The sequence below is a fragment of the Poromitra crassiceps genome (genome assembly GCF_964638095.1).
Source record: "Poromitra crassiceps genome assembly, chromosome: 13".
Classification (NCBI taxonomy): domain Eukaryota; kingdom Metazoa; phylum Chordata; class Actinopteri; order Beryciformes; family Melamphaidae; genus Poromitra; species Poromitra crassiceps.
The window spans coordinates 40,911,441-40,931,326 of record NC_139644.1 but is presented as its reverse complement, the minus strand read 5'-3'; the positions used below and the strand labels follow the sequence as shown (position 1 = coordinate 40,931,326).

The 19,886-nt window shown below is 48.9% G+C and overlaps 1 protein-coding gene across 1 annotated transcript in view; it reads right to left on the bottom strand.

The window, feature by feature from the left end:
* Positions 1–4,068: 4,068 nt before the first annotated feature.
* Positions 4,069–19,886, bottom strand: part of LOC310788562 (uncharacterized protein) — a 53,318-nt gene continuing 37,500 nt past the window's right edge. The window contains exons 15-17 of the mRNA XM_083650095.1: positions 17,014–19,800; positions 8,670–8,796; positions 4,069–7,380 (exon numbers count right to left, since the gene is read on the bottom strand). Of these exons, the coding sequence (XP_083506221.1) occupies positions 5,656–7,380; positions 8,670–8,796; positions 17,014–19,800 (4,639 nt within the window). The 3' untranslated portion in view covers positions 4,069–5,655. The remainder of the gene's footprint in view (positions 7,381–8,669; positions 8,797–17,013; positions 19,801–19,886) is intronic.

Sequence of the window (19,886 nt, the reverse complement as noted above, 5' to 3'; positions counted from 1 at the left end):
CCCCGCCTCACCCAGCTACTAGAGGGTTACTCAAGGTCAATGTGTTCCAGCCTCCATTCCAGTCAGGCAGGACATCCCCCGAAGCATCCCAGTGCCGGGCAGACCGGGCCAACGGGCACGGAGGAGGCCGTGGGTGGTGGGCGGTACTGTAGGCGCGGGTGATTTGGACATGGAGAGCCCATCTCTGGTGGCTGAATCCCATGCAGAGTCTGCCCAGGCCTTGGCCCTCCACTCTGGGGAGCCAGATTCTCTCCCTCCTCCCAGACCTCCTCCACCTCTGAGCTCTGCTCCCTGGACGCCCATTCAGAAAAAGAAACTTCCTGTGAGAAGACAGTGCGGCCAGAACCTGCAGTAACCAAGTGAGTCAGCATCACGTCATGCCTGCCAGTCCTATATTTTTCTGCTGGACTCAAGCAACAAGGAGCAGAGGCTGGATGAGAAAGAAGATGCATTTGTGGACCTCCCCGAAGACGTCACCCTGGAGTTGGTTTGGAAGAACAATGAAAACCAGAAGGAATAATGTCCTGGTGCGCTCCAAGGAGCTGGAGTTTGAGGAGGACCCGGGCTCTGTGAGTGAGACAGCCAGAGTGGAACAATTTAACCCTGGAGCAGTGCCTGAACCTCTTCACCAAGCCGGAGGTGCTGGCACCAGAGGAGGCATGGTACTGTCCAAAGTGCCAGCAGCACCGCGAGGCATCCAAGCAGCTGCTGCTGTGGCGTCTGCCCAACGTGTTGATCGTCCAGCTCAAACGCTTCTCCTTTAGGAGCTTCATCTGGAGTGATAAGATCAACGCTTTGGTCGACTTCCCCATCAGGAACCTGGACCTGAGTAAGTTCTGTATTGGCCAGAAAGATGAGATGCAGCATCCTCCCATCTATGATCTGTAACTATGCAGTCATCAACCACTTCGGGGGAATGATAGGAGGCCACTACACATGTTACTACAGGCCTACGCCCGCCTGCCCAGTGATGTTACTACAGGCCTACGCCCGCCTGCCCAGTGATGTTACTACAGGCCTACGCCCACCTGCCCAGTGACAAGAACACCCTGCCCAGTGATGTTACTACACGGCCTACGCCCGCCTGCCCAGTGATGTTACTACACGGCCTACGCCCGCCTGCCCACTGATAAGAACACCCTGCCCAGTGATGTTACTACAGGCCTACGCCCGCCTGCCCACTGATAAGAACACCCTGCCCAGTGATGTTACTACACGGCCTACGCCCGCCCACTGATAAGAACACCCTGCCCAGTGATGTTACTACACGGCCTACGCCCGCCTGCCCAGTGATGTTACTACACGGCCTACGCCCGCCTGCCCACTGATAAGAACACCCTGCCCAGTGATGTTACTACACGGCCTACGCCCGCCTGCCCACTGATAAGAACACCCTGCCCAGTGATGTTACTACACGGCCTACGCCCGCCTGCCCACTGATAAGAACACCCTGCCCAGTGATGTTACTACACGGCCTACGCCCGCCTGCCCAGTGACAAGAACACCCTGCCCAGTGATGTTGGATGGCGTCCGTTTGATGACAGCACAGTGACGATAGTGGATGAGAGCCAGGTGGTGGAGCCCTATGCCTATGTCCTGTTCTACCGCCGGCTCCACTGCAGCTCCACTGCTGCTGCTAGCCAGGCCTCTAGCCAGGCCTCTAGCCAGGCCTCTAGCCAGGCCTCTAGCCCAGGCACTGTTTTGACTCCTAAAAGCCAAATGAGCCATGTCCATCAGACTGATGAACTGGCTTGGCTGGATTAACGGACACTTCACCGACCCACCTACCACTAACTACATGGCATTTTCAGCTATTGTCATGGGGAAAATAAAGTACTTTGAACTTGAGACCTCGATCCCCGGCCTATGCTGACCCCAGAGGTGCACTGCCCTCTGACCTCTTCGCTCACTCTGTCCAGGTGGACTACTCATGCAGAGCCTCCAGGGAGTTTGTTGGTGGATTCTGGGTGGTTTTAACTGCATGCTTGCCAAACAGCAGCTCCACACGCAGGATTGTTTAGTAGCCCGAACGAAGCTACTCCTCAGCTAAAGACACATCAGTGTTTACTCGATCATTACATTGCCATCTACAGGGTGCCAAACAATGGTGCATGCAATACTAGAAGATCTGGAGGTGGTCCGTGGGGAAGGGGCTGAACTCACTTGTGAAAGACATTTAAATGCACGGACACATAACAGATACAATGCTAACAAGACCAGTGTTGGGCAAGTTACTTTTCAAAATGTAATATACTACATATTACTAGTTACTTTCATTTGAAAGTAATAAGTTAATTTACAATATTACTGTCTGTGTAGAGTAACTCGTTACTTATTACACAGAAAATAATTTCAACCGCCTTGAAGTCAGTGTAAACAATCCAAATTTATAAAATCTTATCCTTTTCCTTTGTTATTGTCATCTACATTATAGTGGTTATTTGCATAAAAACACAGTTTGATTAGTAAATGATTGTATCTTTGTGCTTTGATTTTAAAAAAAAAGTAACTCAATTTGTAACTTGTCTTACTTGACAAAGTAACTGGTTGGTATAATATTACTGAAATCCTATAAGTAATAAGTTATATTACTAAATTACTGCTAAAAGTAATATATTACATGTTACTTTTGTAATGAGTTACCCCCAACACTGAACAAGACCCATCACACATTTATTGATATTTATTGATATACATGTGCATCTAAATAAATAAAAATAGAATATCGTGGAAGTTATTTTTTGTCTGTAATTTAATGCAAAAAGTGAAACTTTCATATCATTACACAAAGTGAAATATTTCATGCCTTTTTTTGTTTTAATTTGGAAGATTACGGCTTATAGCTCATGAAAATCAAAAATCCACAATCTCAAAATATTCAAATCAAATTACAAAAGAAAGAAAGAAGATCCTACAGAAATGTCAGACTTCTGAAAAGTATGTTCATTTATGCACTCAATACTTGGTCAGGGCTCATTTTGCACTTATTCCTCCTGCATGAATGCGGTGTGGCGTGGAGGCGGGCAGCCTGTGGCACTGCTGAGGTGCTAGTAGTTTTGGCACTGTGAGCAGGTGCAAAGTCCTGCTGGAAAAGGCAATCAGCATCTCCATAAAACTTGTCAGCAGACGGAAGCATGAAGGTAGATGGCTGTGTTGACTTTGGACTTGATATCTAGAGACCTTGATAAAACAGCAGATGACTTGGCACCCCAAATCATCACTGACTGTGGAAGAATTCACACTGGACTTCAAGCAAGCAACTTGGATTGTGTGCCTCTCCAATCTTCCTCCAGACTCTGGGACACCGATTTCCAAATGAAATGCAAAGTTTACTTTCGTCACTTTTTCACCGCATTGATTCAGTAAATCATGCAAAACCGAGCCATTTGTCAAATAAATTCATTCATTCAAAAAATATTTTTTTAAATTGGTCTTATGACTTGATTGGTCGGCTGGTGCGGGGCCTCGCCTGCTCTATTTGCATGAGCAGCACACAATTGCTCAACTTCGCATCACTGATGACATCACTCAGCGCACATTTGATCAAACTTCTGAGTGATCAGTAGTGAGAGAAAAGTAGTCCATACACTGACTGATGTCATAGACACTGTGACATCACAATTGCTCGAGTGACCATCACTGATGACATCGAGTGTTCGAGTGACATCACTGATTATGTCATAGACATTGTGACATCATTACTGACACTGTGGGACCAAAATCACAAAGACAAAGACAGAGCCCACTTACTCAATTTTATATGATTCTAATATTTTCAGATACTGGATTTTTGATTTTCATGAGCTGTCAAGTCAAAATTAAAACTAAAATGCTTTCATTTGATGTGTAATGAATCTAGAATATGAAAGTTTTACTTTTTGAAGAAAAAAAACTTTTCCAAGGTCCAAAATTTGGACCTTATTCAGAAAGCACACTTATTCTCTACTTTTTCTCTTCCAAACGGCGTAACTATTGTCAAGAGAGAGAGGGGGGGGGGGGGGGGGGGGGATGGTCGAAGAGACACTGCAAAAAATGTTTTTTGGGCTGAATTTTTTTATTTCCTTCAAAACAGGAGAAACAAAACTTTCCTCTGGTATCTATTCATCCATTCAGCTAAATTAGTTCATTTTTTTAAATTAAACTTTAAATTAAACATGTACAAAATAAAAAAACTAAATAAAACGCAGAGGGCCAAAGTATACTATATTCACAGTGCATGTTCCATATGAATCACAAACACCTCCCATACTTCAGTCAGTGTGAGGCTATCCAGTTCATTTTGCAGCAGCCAAAATTAAATATTTCCTTCATTCAAGCTGTAACATTCTTCCAAATGGCCTAACTATTGTCAAGAGGGGGGGTTGGAAGAAACACTGCAAAAAATGTTTTTTTTGGGCTGAATTTCGTTTTTTATTTCCTTCAAAACAGGAGAAACAAAACTTTCCTCTGGTATCTATTCATCCATTCAGCTAAATTAGTTCCATTTTTAAATTAAACTTTAAATTAAACATGTACAAAATAAAATAAAAACTAAATACAACGCAGAGGGCCAAAGCATATTATATTCACAGTGCATGTTCCATATGAATCACAAACACCTCCCATAATTCAGTCAGTGTGAGGCTATCCAGTTCATTCTGCAGCAGCCGTAACATTGCTGTAACATTGGAGTCCTGGGTGAGTTTTGTACCCCCCAAGCTTGTGAGCGTGTGTAAGATCATTCAGGACACCTAAGGCTTAGCAATCAGCAGCTTTCACATTCATTTTCAGATCTATAAAGTGCTTTCCCTCTACAAGTCTGTTTCCCATTTGGCTTGCAGAATGCATATCTGATATGAAAGATGACAAGGTGGTAGAGAAGCGATCCAAAAAGCACGCCGGAAAAAGAAGGAAGGAAAGAAAAGTCAAAAAGACAAAATTTGGTAAATTCTTTTGACACACAAAAAAGTGGGGGTGGGGGGGGGGTTTCATCATTCAAGTAAATTTCACTGTCTTTTATGACAGAGTCATGGTAGCCTAGCCAAGCAGCAGAGCTTAGCGTGGTCAAATACTTATTCTTACGTAAGCATTAAAGACCAGCAGAAAAAACTAACTGGTCAAGATAAGTGTAGAAATAAGGTTACCTGGGTGCAAACAATAGTAGTCGTTTTCATCTCTTCATATTTTCTCTGAACTAGTTTTCTTCTTTTACAAACATTCTCCGCAATGCAAATTGACCTGGCACCCATCGGTAAACATCACTGAATCTTTCTTTCACTTTCATCTGACAAGTGCTGTTTCTACAGTACGTCATTGTCTGAAGATTCTTTAGCCCAGGTTTGAGCACAACTATTGGCTCCATTTATAAGTCAATGTAAGCCTTGTCAGTAAAATCTCTCACACCTTGACATTCTCACTTCTTCACTTCATCTAGCTGGAGCAAGTGGCAGTGCTGTTTTGTCAGTCGGTGGAACTACTTGATTTATTTGCATGGGGGGGGGGGGCCGGGGGATGTCACTGCACTCGCCTGACATCTTGACTGACATTGAGCGAAACGTCATTTTTGGACATGTTTTGGTTTGATTTAAGACAATAGTTTAAACGTGAAGAAGTGGCCCAAAATGTCATGGAGACTCTGGCACAGTTACTCCAGAGGTTTGGTCTTCTTAGGCCTCCTCACACTCTCTCTCCGCTGCACTCCTCGCCCCCTCCCTCCACTTTGCCCTTCTTGGACTTCTTCTTCTTGTGTTTGTGTTTCTTCAGCTCGCCCTCCTCCAGCTCCAGCTCCTTCTTGTGCTTCTTGTGCTTCTTGTGTTTCTTCCTCTCCTTCTTCTCGTCGGTGTCCTCCTGGCTTGCGGGCGAGCTCAGGGGGCTCCTGTCCGTCTTGCCTGGGTCCTCCTGGCTTGGGGGCGAGCTCGGGTGGCTCCTGTCCTCCTTGCCTGGGTCCTCCTGGCTTGGGGGCGAGCTCGGGTGGCTCCTGTCCTCCTTGCCTGGGTCCTCCTGGCTTGCGGGCGAGCTCAGGTGGCTGCTGCTGCTGGGCCGCTCTCCCTCCTCCAGCTCTCTCCCTCCCTCCCCGGCCCATTTGGCCACCTCGTGTCTGCCCGGCATATAGGTGGGAACCAAGGCCGTTTTGTCTTTCTCTCTCGGCGGGTCGGACGCAGCTCTCTCCCCCGTCCCCTCCCTCCGCTCTCCCCCGTGGCTCTCTCTCTTCTCGCTATCCCGTGCTTTGTCACCGTCTGAGCGCCTGTTGGACGTGGGCGGCTCTGTGGGCGAGGGAGGGTGTTGCTGCTGGGTGCTGGTGACCCCGCCGAGTTCCCAGTGTCTGGATCTCCGGGGGTCCTGCCGGTCGTCTCTCCCGACAGACGAGACCTCGACCCTGGGCGCGGCGTTTCGCTCGACTGCCCCCCTCCTCGCTGCCGCCGCCGCCGCAGCAGCATCCTCCTCCGCAGGGAGCCAGGGAACCAGAGCGCGGAGTCTGGCCTGCAAAGCGTCCCAGCCGGGGCTGCACCCCGTGGGCTTGGTGAGAGCCCTCCAGAGAGCCGCTCCCTGGGCCTCTCTGGAGGACTTGGAGGGGAGCGCGTCTCTCTCCCTAGCCAGGGTGCGGGTGGGGGAAGGCGGGGAGCGGTGGGTCTCTACGGGCCTGTACGGGTGTCTGTGGTGGTCTCTGGGATCTTGGTGAAGATGATGATGAGGGTCGTGTTGGTGCTCCGTTCTGTCTTTGTGTTTCAAGTCCAGGAATTTGTCTCTGTGTGTTTTGTGCGCGTTTCGGTCAGCTTGTTCGCATTCGGCAGCTGCGTTGATCAAGTTGCTTTCCCTGCTGCTGCTGCTGCTGCTGCTGGAGAGTTTCCCCTTGGAAAGCTCGCTCCTTTGCTCCCTCTCTCCATCCAGACTCCTCTTTCCCCTGCTCTCCCTCCTCTCTGGCTCAGAGCCGTGGGAGGAGGACCACTGAAAGGACGAAGGGGACTTCCTGTCTCGGTCTGAGGTGGTGCCGCTGTGCTCGCCCTCTCTTTCCCTCCTCCTCCCTTTCTCTCCGCTGCCCTGCTGCTGCTGTTCCTCCTCCCTCGCCCTCTTCCTCTCTCTCTCCCTCGCTCTGTCGGCAGGCTTGGTGCCGTCGGCTCTGTCTTTGCCACTAGAGGGAGCCACACTTGTGCTAGACTGGGGCAGTGTGGAGTTTTTCTCAATGTCCTTTCCTCTCTCCATATCTCTGCTCCCATCTCGCTCCTTCTCCCTCTCTGTCTCCACGCCCCTCTGTCTCTTTGCCTCCCTCTCGGTTGGTATCTCTGTTGTCATGGAGACGGACGGGGGAGGCGGCGGTGCCAGAGGAGTGACTGTTTGAACTCGGATCTCTCCTTCCCGCCCGTCTTCCTCGGACTCCTCCTCGTCCCATTTGGAACGAGGGACCTGAGAGACGGAGACACAAGGAGAAATGTCCACATTTATTGAAACCGGTTTTCAAATCTAGCTTGGTGGGCCTCCAGCTGGGTATAAATCTAGCTTGGTGGGCCTCCAGCTGGGTATAGGGCACACACAACTAAAGAGTCATGTTGGACCGGATCAGGTAATCCAACTTGATTCAACAGCAATTATTTACAATATATCTTTAAAGAGCACGGTGCAGGTTCGAGAGCACTTTGCATTCATATGTGGGACTGGTATATCGCAATAGGATTCCTTTTTGTTTTGTCTCCCCTCCCCCCCCACACATAAGCTGCATCTAGACTGGTTTTTGTAAAGCAGCCGGCACACGCACGCCTGGCACACGCACGCCTGGCACACGCACGCCTGAAAACCTGCAAATCCAACAGAACACCTGTGACGTTTCCTCGGATCATTACCCCCCCCCCCCGTACGCCGAGAGTCTGTTATCCGCCTGAGTGCAGTCTGCTCGGGAAGCCCTTGTAGCTAGGCCGGAGGCGGGGGGTTTAGCGAAGCCGCGGCCTCTCCTGGTGAGTGCCCGCCGGGGTGGTGGCTTCCCTTCTCCCCGTAGCGTAACCCCCGTCCCCCGAGCCGTGCATGCATGCATGTAAATAACAACAAATTGATATCCATGCTCCTGGCCAATGGTCTCATTTGCGCATGTAGGTCATACAGAGGCACCAGTATTTCATAACCAGTTTAAAAGTCCCGTGTATGGATTTAATTTGAACCTTCTATGTTATAGCCCCACTTCCTGGTACGGTCGCAGTGACTAGTACTGACAGCACCAAAGTCACGTCCTCTCCTACAACCAAGGGATTTCATCCGCCGTTCATTTCCCATCTAAGGTTTGTTCCAATTTCCTTGTGTTCATTTAACGTTATACAAATGGAGGGCGGAGGGAAGATGTATGGGCGGAGGGTGGATATGCGGTCGCTATGACGACCAGTTGTGGGCGGAGACAAGTAAACTTGCGGTGGAATCAGACTCAGTCTATTCAGGTCGAGACGAGTAAGGCCAGTAAGAGTAGAAGAGCCGTACTGTGCTGTTCTACGTGGTGGAAAAGAGCCGTGTGTGTGTGTGTGTGTGTGTGTGTGTTCAAGTTCAAGTTCAAGTTCAAGTTTATTCATATGTCCCAGAAGGGCACTTTGGGTTGCAGCAGAGCAAAAAACAAAACAGTCATAAAATCACACAAGACTCGAAATAAAAACATGAAAACAAAGTGCAGACACAAATAGACCATAAAACTATAAAAACCATGTGCCCTAACACACCTGTACGAGTACTATCTCGTCCTCAGCAGGTGTGGCTCTGTCCTGAGTGTATTCCTCTAGGGTTTTCACCACCGTCCTCCTCTCCTGTCGCTCCTCTCCACTCGCACCTCCCCAACTGTCCATGGTGCTGTGTTGAACACGCACGCACACACACACACACACACACACACACACACACAATTAATTTAAGATGAAACCCAATCTTTAATGTTGACAAAAAGAAGGCTTTGAGGTGACGTAAGCCTGATGTGATCGTCAGCACAGGGTTACACACACAAGCTGTGCGTGAGCAGCCTAGTTTGAGCGTCAAGTCTCACTAAAGCTGCGTTCACACCGACCTATTAAAGTTGGTCGCTGGCGTCGAGTTTACATACAAAGTCAATGCAAACGAGCGATTGAGCGTATATTCGCCTGGGAGAATAATCGCTGGGCGTCCGAGCGGCAGAGACAGAGCGATAGGGAGAAAATACGCTCGTCGCTCAAGATGAAATATTCCAACTCGAGCGAAAATACGCTGGCATCAGTCGCTCGCTGTTCAATGCTGATTGGCTGCCGTGTGAGAGCGAGTCAAGGATCACTCTGGCTTGGAACAAACCGCTGGTTTATTGTGTGGCAACAAACCGCATTGACAGGCTGACAGCTGACATGAAGTGAAGTCTGTACTACCGGTATGCAGCTCGCATTAGGAGCACGCTGATAGGCTTAGCTTGTAAACAATGACGGTGGCTCGTAGTGGACAAACAGCATGACATTGCGTAACGTTATATCCCCCACATGTCCGTCATTTCGTGTGCCTGTTGATGAGCGATTTAAACAGAGCGACAGAGCGATTCCAAAGGGTTGACTTGAGCGACAGAGCGAAAAATAAATATCTCGGTATGAACGCCCCTTAAGTCTGAGTTGACACATTTCAGTAAGAAATGCATTAGAAACACACACCAGCCTCATCATTGGATGTGCTACAGCTACATGGTCAAACTTGTGGGGTACATTTCACATGTTAGGCATTTACCTGGGGCTCGCTCGGATACAATCACAATCACTTTTATCGCCACAGTCGGTTAAGTTAAAGGGCCCATATTTTGCTAATATAATTGTAATAGAGTGGTTTTGATGCCGCCTTGCGGTGATAAATATAAAAGCAGTTGTGATTCTGTGACCCGGATGTATTCCTGCTAGTCTAACACATGAAACTGTATTGCCTGTCCTGCTCTGTGTGTTGAACAGTAAAGACGTGTTCTGAGAACCTCCTGTGTGATTATTGAAACCTAACGATATATCACAAATGGCGACGAGGATTTAAAAAGAATTCCGCAGCGTGACAAAGGCCGCCGGCAATAGAAGACAGTTCACTGGTCGTAAGAAGACAAAACACGGCGTTTTGTGAAGGAACCAGGGACGTGTCAAGCTAACAGTTAGCATCGGATGAGCTAACATGGCGTGGCAAGTGGGTCGCGTGGATGAATATATGGAGTCAAAGGAGGATTTTGATTCATATTTGGAGCGTCTTGAGCAGTGGATGTTGGCGAATGAAGTCGACGATGACAAGAAAGTATGTGTTTTTCTTTCTGTGATTGGGGCGGACACTTACAAGCTGCTGAAGAACTTGGTGTCTCCGCATATGCCAAGTACGTTGCAGTATGATGTGCTAACGAGAGCGTTGAGTGCGCATTACAAGCCCGCACCGATAGTGATAGCTGAACGCTTCCGTTTTCAGAAACGTAACCAAAAAGAAGGAGAGACTGTTTCTGATTATGTGGTGGCTTTGAGGCAGCTGTCAGCTACGTGCACCTTTGGACAGTACTTGGATGAAGCCCTGAGGGATCGCTTTGTGAGTGGGCTGCGTTCGGATGCCGTGCAGCGCAGGCTACTGTCGGAGAAGGATCTGACTTTTCCGAGGGCATGTGAGATCGCCGTGTCAATGGAGCTTGCGTCCAGAAATACAATGGAGTTTTCAGGACACAGCGGATCTCAACAGGTAAATGCCCTGTCAAGTTCTCAAGCTTTTTCTGACAAGGGGAGGAAAGGGCAATACAGACGGGAAAATAATAACAAAGCGAGAAGCCCGAGAGGTTTTAAAAAAGACACTGGGGGGCAGCAACCATGTTACAGATGTAACGGAAGACACTCAGCACGGGACTGTCGTTTTAAAAATGAAAAGTGTCACGTTTGCTCCAAAATTGGGCACATTGCTCGTGCTTGCAGAAAAGGTAAAGTCACATCTCAAACACAGTATGTGGAGAAAGAGGGAAACGAGCCCAGAAGAGATGATGACGAGGATGAAGCTGAGCTTTTTGGAATATATACAGTGTACTCTACCTCCAACTGTGATAAAGGATATACAGTGGATGTGACACTGGGAGACAAAAGCACAACAATGCTACTGGATACAGGGTCAGCAGTGTCAGTGGTATCTGATGATTATTACCAGTCAAACCTCACCCATTTCCCTTTGAAATCAGCTTCCAAGCTAAAGCTAAAATCATATTCAGGCCAAAGGATTCCCGTTCGAGGGTACGTAATGATTCCAGTGCAGTATGAGGCACAGAAAATCACTTTGCCATTGGTCATTGTTGAGGGAGACAGACCTGCTCTGGTTGGCCGAAACTGGCTGAAGAAGCTACAGTTAAACTGGAAACAGATTTTCACAGTACACAGAGTGCTAACACAGGCACAGTGGGACCCAGGAGTCAAACAGGTGCTACAGCGCCACCAGGCAGTGTTCTCGGAGGAACAAGGCTGCATAAAGGGCTATACAGCCAAAATCATCACAAAAGAAGATACCACACCAATCTTCTGCAAAGCTCGACCAGTTCCTTATGCACTCAAGGAAGCTGTAGAGAAGGAGCTGAATAGGCTGGAGAAGGCAAAAGTGATCTCAAAGATTGAGAAAAGCGAATGGGCATCTCCTATAGTGACTGTGCCGAAAGCCGACAAAACACTCAGGATATGCGGTGACTACAAAGTCAGTGTAAATCAGTGTGTAGAAGAGGAGACATACCCATTGCCAAATGCTGAAGATTTGTTTGCTACCTTAGCAGGAGGAACAACGTTCAGCAAACTTGACCTCTCTCATGCCTACCAGCAGCTGCAGCTGGATGAAAAGTCAAAGAAGTATTTGACTATAAACACTCACAAGGGACTATACCAATATCACAGACTTAGCTATGGGGTTTCGAGTGCTCCTGCTATTTTCCAGTCTGTTATGGATCAGATTCTTCAAGGGCTGGACCGTGTGACATGTTTCCTGGATGATATCCTCATCACTGCATCCTCTGAGGAGGAGCACCTAAAAAGGCTGGATGAGGTGCTCACACGCCTTGAGAAACATGGCGTCAGAGTGAAGCTATCAAAATGCAAGTTTCTCCAGGAGAGTGTGCAGTATTTGGGACACCGCATCGACAAGGAGGGCCTCCACCCTACCGATGAAAAAGTGGAAGCCATAACAAAAGCCCCTGAGCCAACAAACGTCACGGAACTGAAGTCGTTTTTAGGCCTTCTAGCCTACTACAGTCGTTTCCTGGAAAACCCATCCACCCTTCTCCAACCTCTGCACAACCTGCTGAGAAATGACACAACATGGGTTTGGACAACTGAATGTCAAAAGGCATTTGAAAATGCAAAGCAGCTACTGCTACAGAATAAGGTGTTGACACACTATGACACACGCCTGCCATTGAAGATTGCGTGCGACGCATCACCCTATGGGGTGGGTGCGGTCATTTCTCATGTCTTGGAGAATGGAGAAGAACACCCAGTGGCTTTTGCGTCTAGGACACTAACAGACGCTGAAAAGAATTATGCCCAAATTGAAAAAGAGGCACTTGCCATCATCTTCGGAGTCAAGAAATTCCACAAGTATCTGTACGGGAGAAAGTTCACACTCCTCACGGATCACAAGCCACTGCTAGCCATACTGGGACCAAAATCAGCAATTCCAACTCTAGCAGCACAAAGAATGCAACGCTGGGCCCTCATTCTCATGGCTTACACTTATGAGATTGAATACAAGAAGGGTGCTGATCATGCAAACGCTGATGCTTTGTCACGCCTCCCCCGAGTTTCGGCGGACAACACAGCAGAAGAGGGGAGTATTTTTTACTTCTCACATGTGGAGGATCTACCAGTGTGTGCAAAAGACATTGAGAAAGCTACTTTGAAAGATCCATTACTAAGCAAGGTTTGGAGCTACACAATGAATGGATGGCCTGGCTATGTGCAGAACGAAGCGCTGAAGCCATACTTTATACGCAGACATGAGTTGTCAGCAGAACAAGGCTGCCTTCTCTGGGGACAGCGAGTCATCATACCCCCAGCTTATCGACAGAGATTGCTGGAAGATCTTCATCATGAGCATCCAGGTATCTGTCGTATGAAGGCGCTCGCCCGCAGCTACCTCTGGTGGCCAGGCTGTGATGGTGCAATACAAGAGCTGGTGCAAGGTTGTTCTGTCTGCCAAGCTGTACAGAAAATGCCAGGTGTGGCACCACTACACCCTTGGAAATGGCCTGAGAGAGTGTGGCAAAGAATACATATTGATTTTGCTGAAAAGGATAAGCAATATTTTCTAGTGCTGATCGATAGCCATTCAAAATGGTTAGAAGTGTTCCCCATGTCCTCTATCACCTCTCACAACACCATTGAAGTGCTGCGGGGCCTGTTTGGATCGTATGGATTACCAGAGGAGCTGGTATCAGATAATGGTCCTCAGCTGGTGTCTAAGGAGTTCACTCAGTTCCTGGAGAGGAATGGAATCAAACACACTGCTGTACCGTCATACCACCCCGCGTCAAATGGGGCAGCAGAGAGATCAGTGCAAATCCTAAAACGGGCTCTGATGAAAAATGTGCTGGAAGCGGATGGTAAGACTCCTTTACCACTCACTCACCGTCTGGCAAATTTCCTTCTGATGTATCGCAGTACACCCCACACTGTGACTGGTCGGACGCCAGCTGAGTTGTTCTTGAAACGCCAGATCCGAACCCGTTTCAGTTTGCTAAAGCCTGACCTTGCCAGTCGGGTTGAAGAGAAACAAGCCGCACAGAAACACCATCATGACCATGGAGTCTCTCCCGTTCGTTCTTTCCTGGAAGGAGAGACAGTCCGCATCCGAAATTTCAGGGGGGGAGTGGAGAAATGGTTTCGGGCAACTGTTCTTCAGAGACTGGGAAATGTCACTTACATGATTCAAGATGGACTGAGACAGCGCACAGTGCATGTCGACCACATGTTGCCATGGCGAGAGACTGTTGGGAGACCCCCAGCTAGGCTTTTTCCACCCGTGGCCGAGATTGTGCCATCAGTACCCATGGACTGTGTTGTTCCACATGTTCCACCCAGTACACCAGTGAGCCTGACATCACCCCCTGTTCTCATTGAACCACCTGAACTGTCTGTCGAGAGGCCGCAAATGCCTAAAACACCCACAGCCAGTAACAGCACTCCGGTAAAACGCCGGTACCCAGAAAGGCACCGGATGTGCCCACAGAGACTGAATCTATAAAAAAAATAATATTAAGTATCGTCAGTAGCTATATGAACATCTGCACTGTCAAGTATCTGTGGTAAAAAAAAAAAAAGAAAAAAAGAAAAAAAAAGAATGTTCAATTTATTCAAAGAAATTCATTTCAGAGGCAGAGAAAAAAAAAATGTGTTTATGTTGTTGAGACCAAACCACTTATTTTATTTAGGCTATTGGTTATGAAAATAAAGGGCTATAAATCTAAAAGGGGAGGAATGTAATAGAGTGGTTTTGATGCCGCCTTGCGGTGATAAATATAAAAGCAGTTGTGATTCTGTGACCCGGATGTATTCCTGCTAGTCTAACACATGAAACTGTATTGCCTGTCCTGCTCTGTGTGTTGAACAGTAAAGACGTGTTCTGAGAACCTCCTGTGTGATTATTGAAACCTAACGATATATCACAATAATGTATTATTATTTTATTGTTGGCCTCCAGTAGAGTAACTTATTGCATCATTCATAGTTCAAAAAACTCATTGTTTATCTTGTACTGGCTCTCACTGCCCCCTTCAGTTCACCCTCTGTCTGAAACGCTCTGTTTTTAGGTCCTGTCCCTGAACCCCCACCCTCCGGAAAATACTCCAGGTGGTCAGCAGCGCAGTGTTTGCAAACCTCTGCCCAGAGAGCTAGCGCTGTAGAAGCGAGTCTGTCTGTCTGTCTGTCTACAGACAGACAGACAGACGCCTAAACCTGACTATATACAGTATCTGTCTATCCTATCTATCTATCTAATAGATAATCTATCTCTATATATAGATAGTCATGCATAACACAAACAGACAGGTGATCTCTGCTTTGGCTACTAAATTTGGTAGTTGTAAAACAATTATATCAACCAGCAACGGATTGTCAAAACGAATTTGACCATCGATGAAAAACGTGACTTGGACGTAAAGCAAGCTATCAATTGATATATCAACATCCCCCTAGCTATCTACAGCTCCGCTAGGCCAGGGCTGCACCCGGACATTTCCTTCGGTGGCTGGCCGAGCAGGGATTCTATTACCGCGGCCGCGGTAATATACATTAAAACATTAAAACACTTTCACCTATTTATTTGAAGCTTAGCCCATGTTTAATATGACCATCCAAGATTGTAACAACATATATATGATACGAAATTAAGAAATGCATAATATGGCCCCTTTAAGTTGTCCTTTATTTATCCCCATGGGGAAATTCATCCTCTGCATTTGACCCATCCTCTACTAGGAACCTTCCTAGAACTAGGAGCAGTGGGCAGCCGCAGTGCAGCGCCCGGGGACCAACTCCAGTTCTTTTGCCAGTACCTTGGTCAGGAGCACTGACAGGAGTATTAACCCTAACATACATGTCTTTGATGGTGGGAGGAAACCCACACGAACACGGGGCGAACGTGCAAACACAGAAAGGACATGGGACGGACCGGGACTCGTATGCAAGTTACATACGAGGAATTTGTCTTAGCGTCTGTATGCAACTAAAGCAGATTGTATAAAAATGCAATTTAAAGTATGATACATGCCAAACAAAGACACACGAGGACTGAATGACAGAATCTAACCAGGAAATGAGGGCATGTGAATGAAAATATGCAAGTCTTAGGCCATGTCCACACGGAGACGAGTTTAGGTGTATCCGCTAAAGTTTTTTGTCATATAGACGTTTCGTCCAGATGGAACCGCGTTCTGGGACTATACGTTCTGGGAGTATACGCTAATTTTTCAAAACGGGTCCCAGAGTGATTAAATCTGAAGATGCCACCCTTGCATTTCCGTGTTTACAACCCATACGCATCTTTCCTGAACCGATGACGCCATAGCCCCACCTCTCTCCACCAGCAACAATAACAATCATGGCAGTAGCGTTCGTGCTACAGCAGTGGGGATCTTGCAGCAAAATATAATGCTCCTCTATTACCACCGTCAGCAACAAGTGGACACGGAGAACAGCGTGTACAACATCCTCAGGGCTCCACACAGCTGACTCTTCCCATCCACCCCTCCCCTCCCTTCATCGGATATTTCCCAGAAGGCTTAGCGGCGGCTACGTTTTTACAATAACACAAACAAAATCAGGCTTAACGTGTTAGATAGAAATTATATTTATTTTTAATACAACATGCAATTCTGGAATATTTTAATATTGGACAAAATGAAATGAAATGTAAACCCTGGGTGTAACCAACATACTCTCTTGCCCTATATATAGCCCTCGTAAATACAACGTGAATAGGGAAGTGAGAGGTTTGAAGAACACACGGATGTCTGTGATATCCGCTCGTGTCCACTCCAACAAGACTTTAGCTTACTTGACGCGACTTTTTCCAATAAAAACACATTTATGCCATGAGTTTATATAATGTATATTTATGTTGCATCATTTAGCCTGTGCTGTGATGTGCAGGAGCGGCCAATACGCTGGGATGTGTTTGCAACATGTCTAAAGATCATGGAAGTGGATGATATCAGGAATGTCACCGATAGTTAACGTTCTATATTGTAGGCTACAGGGAGACCATCAGCCCTGCTGAACAGCTCTGCATTTGCCTGTATACTGTAGGTTTCATCATTTTATTCATCGACATGGCAAACCTCCCCGCAAAGCCAAGGGTTTAAGCTGCTGCTACAGTGAGATACACATTATAGACTGTGCGCCCCTAGAGGTTGTATGCCATTATTGACGAGATTGTCTTTCTCTGTTATTCTACAGCGGTTTCAGTGGTTTCATGTGGATACACACATTTCTTGAAACGTTTCCATGTTTATGGAAAACTTTTCTGAAACGAAAAAAAAAAAGATAGCTTCCGTCTCCGTGTGGACATGGCCTTAGAGGCACTGACCTGCTGTAGCCGACCGCCGTGTGTGGTCTCTCCACCATGGTGTGTGGTCTCTCCACCACGGTGTGTGGTCTCTCCACCACGGTGTGTGGTCTCTCCACCACGGTGTGTGGTCTCTCCACCACGGTGTGTGGTCTCTCCACCACGGTGTGTGGTCTCTCCACCACGGTGTGTGGTCTCTCCACCACGGTGTGTGGTCTCCCCACCGTGGTGTGTGGTCTCTCCACTGCGGTGTGTGGTCTCTCCACTGCGGTGTGTGGTCTCTCCACCACGGTGTGTGGTCTCTCCACCGCCGTGTGTGGTCTCTCCACCGCCGTGTGTGGTCTCTCCACCGCCGTGTGTGGTCTCTCCACCACGGTGTGTGGTCTCTCCACCACGGTGTGTGGTCTCTCCACCACGGTGTGTGGTCTCTCCACCATGGTGTGTGGTCTCTCCACCACGGTGTGTGGTCTCTCCACCACGGTGTGTGGTCTCTCCACCATGGTGTGTGGTCTCTCCACTGCCGTGTGTGGTCTCTCCACCATGGTGTGTGGTCTCTCCACCGCCGTGTGTTGTCTCTCCACCACGGTGTGAGGTCTCTCCACCACGGTGTGTGGTCCGTCCACCGCGGTAGTGTGTGGTCCGTCCACCACGGTAGTGTGTGGCCTGTCGGGCAATCTATGGCGACTCTTGACTTGACTCTTGTGTGATTTGGACCTCACCATCTCCTCTTCTCCTTCACTCGTCCTCCTCCTCTTAGCTCTGTCCATCAGCTCCTCTTTTGGCTTGTATTCCTCCACCGCCTCTCCTCCATCTTCCTTCCATCTCCTCTCTCCCCCCTCCTCCTTATATGTTTTTGGGACTGACTCGACCATCTCTTGCCCTCCTTTGCTGTCCTTCCTCACCCTCCTTGTCCTCTCCTCCCTTGTCTCCCCCTCTCCTCTGTTGGTCCTCCTCTTTTCATGCTCCCCCTCCCTTTCTCCCCTTGGTTTTTTCAGCTTCTCCTTTGCTCCTCCAAAGGCACTTCTCCAGTCGTCAAAGTCCTCCTCTTCGCTGTCCTCCTCCTCCTTTTCAAATAGTTCTTCCTGTCCTAGATGTTTGTCGAGTGTCTTGCTTTCGTCGGTGCTGGCTGTCTCCCTCGTCTCTCTCCCCTCTCCCTCGCCTGCTTTGGCTTTTTTGTCCAACACCGCTTCCCATTTCCCGCTGGATTCCTTCACCTCTTCTCCTTCAACAGTCTTTTTGTTCTCCTCCTCCCCCCTTTCTGCTGCCTCCTCTAACTCCCCAAACTCTTTATGGGTCTTCTCCTCCGTCCTTCGCCCCTCCAGGTTGATGTTGATGCTTATCTTCTTCTGTGGTTTCACCTGCATCCCTCCCTCCCAGACCTCTCTTGCCGCCAGAGGCTGAAGTCTTCCCCATGTCATCTTCTCGGTCTTCTTCTCCTTCTGTCTCTTCTCTCTGTCAAATGGTTTCGGGGACTCGCTCCTGCGGGTTATGTCATCGCCAGCGAGTTCAGTTTTCACAGACTCGCTACGGTAGGTCTTATCGGAAAAGCTCCTCTCTGTCTCTTTCCTCTCCGTCTCCTCTCCTTTCCTCTTTCTCTTCTTCTCTGATCTAGAGTGCAGAGGAGCGCCGCCTCCAGGGTGTCTGTCTGTGTCTCTACCCACCCCACCTGCCTCTCTACAGGGCTTGACTTCCATCTCGCTCTCCCCGTCCTGCCTGGAGCCCGGATCCCTTTTACTTCTCCACCCTTCCTCTCCTCCACCTTCTCTTTCCCCTTTTTCTCCATAGTCTTTATCCAAAGGCTTGTCTGGTTCGAGGGGAGGTGGGACTGAGTCTAAGGCATCGCTGGCAGTTGGTTCATCTCCTACTGGCGTGTTGTTGTTGTTGTTGCAGTCGTTTGGGTCAGGGGTCGTCTCCTCCTGGCGGCCGTCATCTGAGTCGGAGGAACTTGGAGACGAGGACGATTCCTCTTCTCCCATCTCCTCTTTCCTCGTCCGCTCTCTGTGTGCTTTGGCATCGCGCTCCTCTGAGTCTCTTGCGATTGGCCGCTCGTCGTCTTTACTCGTCGACTGGGCGACGTCCTGGGAAGGCGGGGAGGCGCGGTCGTTGGATGAGCGGGAGGGAGGGGAGCGGCTGCTCCTCCTGCTGGTGCTGCTCTGGGGTCGGCGGCGAGATTCTGAGTGAGAGCGAGAGGACCGGGGACTGTCCCCGCCTCCTCCTCTGGCCGCCTCCCAGTGAGGAGGAGGAGGAGGAGGAGGAGGAGGGGCGGGGAGCAGAGCGCGCTGGAAGTGCCCGGCGTAGGTGCTCAGGTATTTCTCGTACCACTGTCTGTATTCCCTCTCCCACTGCTGGTAGCGCTCTCTCTCCGGGTGCGGGCCGCTAGTTTGATTCCCACCCCGAGCAGGCGTGGAACTGGCCGACTTCCCCGCTGCTCTCTCCGCTTTCCTCTGGGAGCGACCCGACGAGGATCTCCCTTCCGCTCGCTGCCGGTGGCGGGGGCCGCTCGGCGCCGACTTCTTGCCGCGGGCGTGTTCGCTTGGCACCGACTTCTTGCCGTGGCCGCGGTTGTGCTCGCTTGGCCCCGACCTTTTACCGTGCGCGTGGTTGTGCTCGCTTGGCGCCGACCTTTTACCGTGGTTGTGCTCGCTCCGGTAATCTGCCGGCGACCTGGACCTGGAGCGGTAACCTCCTCGGTGGGAAGACGAAGAGGAAGGCGTGGGGGAGCGGGATCGTCTGTAACCACCACGGTAGGCGGGTGGCCGGCTGGGGGGGTCTCTGTGGCGAGAGTAAGGCGGGGTGCGGGAGCGGGGCCTGGAGCAAAGAAAAGGAACATCTTCAAGAACACAATACAATCTCTGTAAATCGGTAGTATTTACGGAACAAGTGGTGGTTGCAAA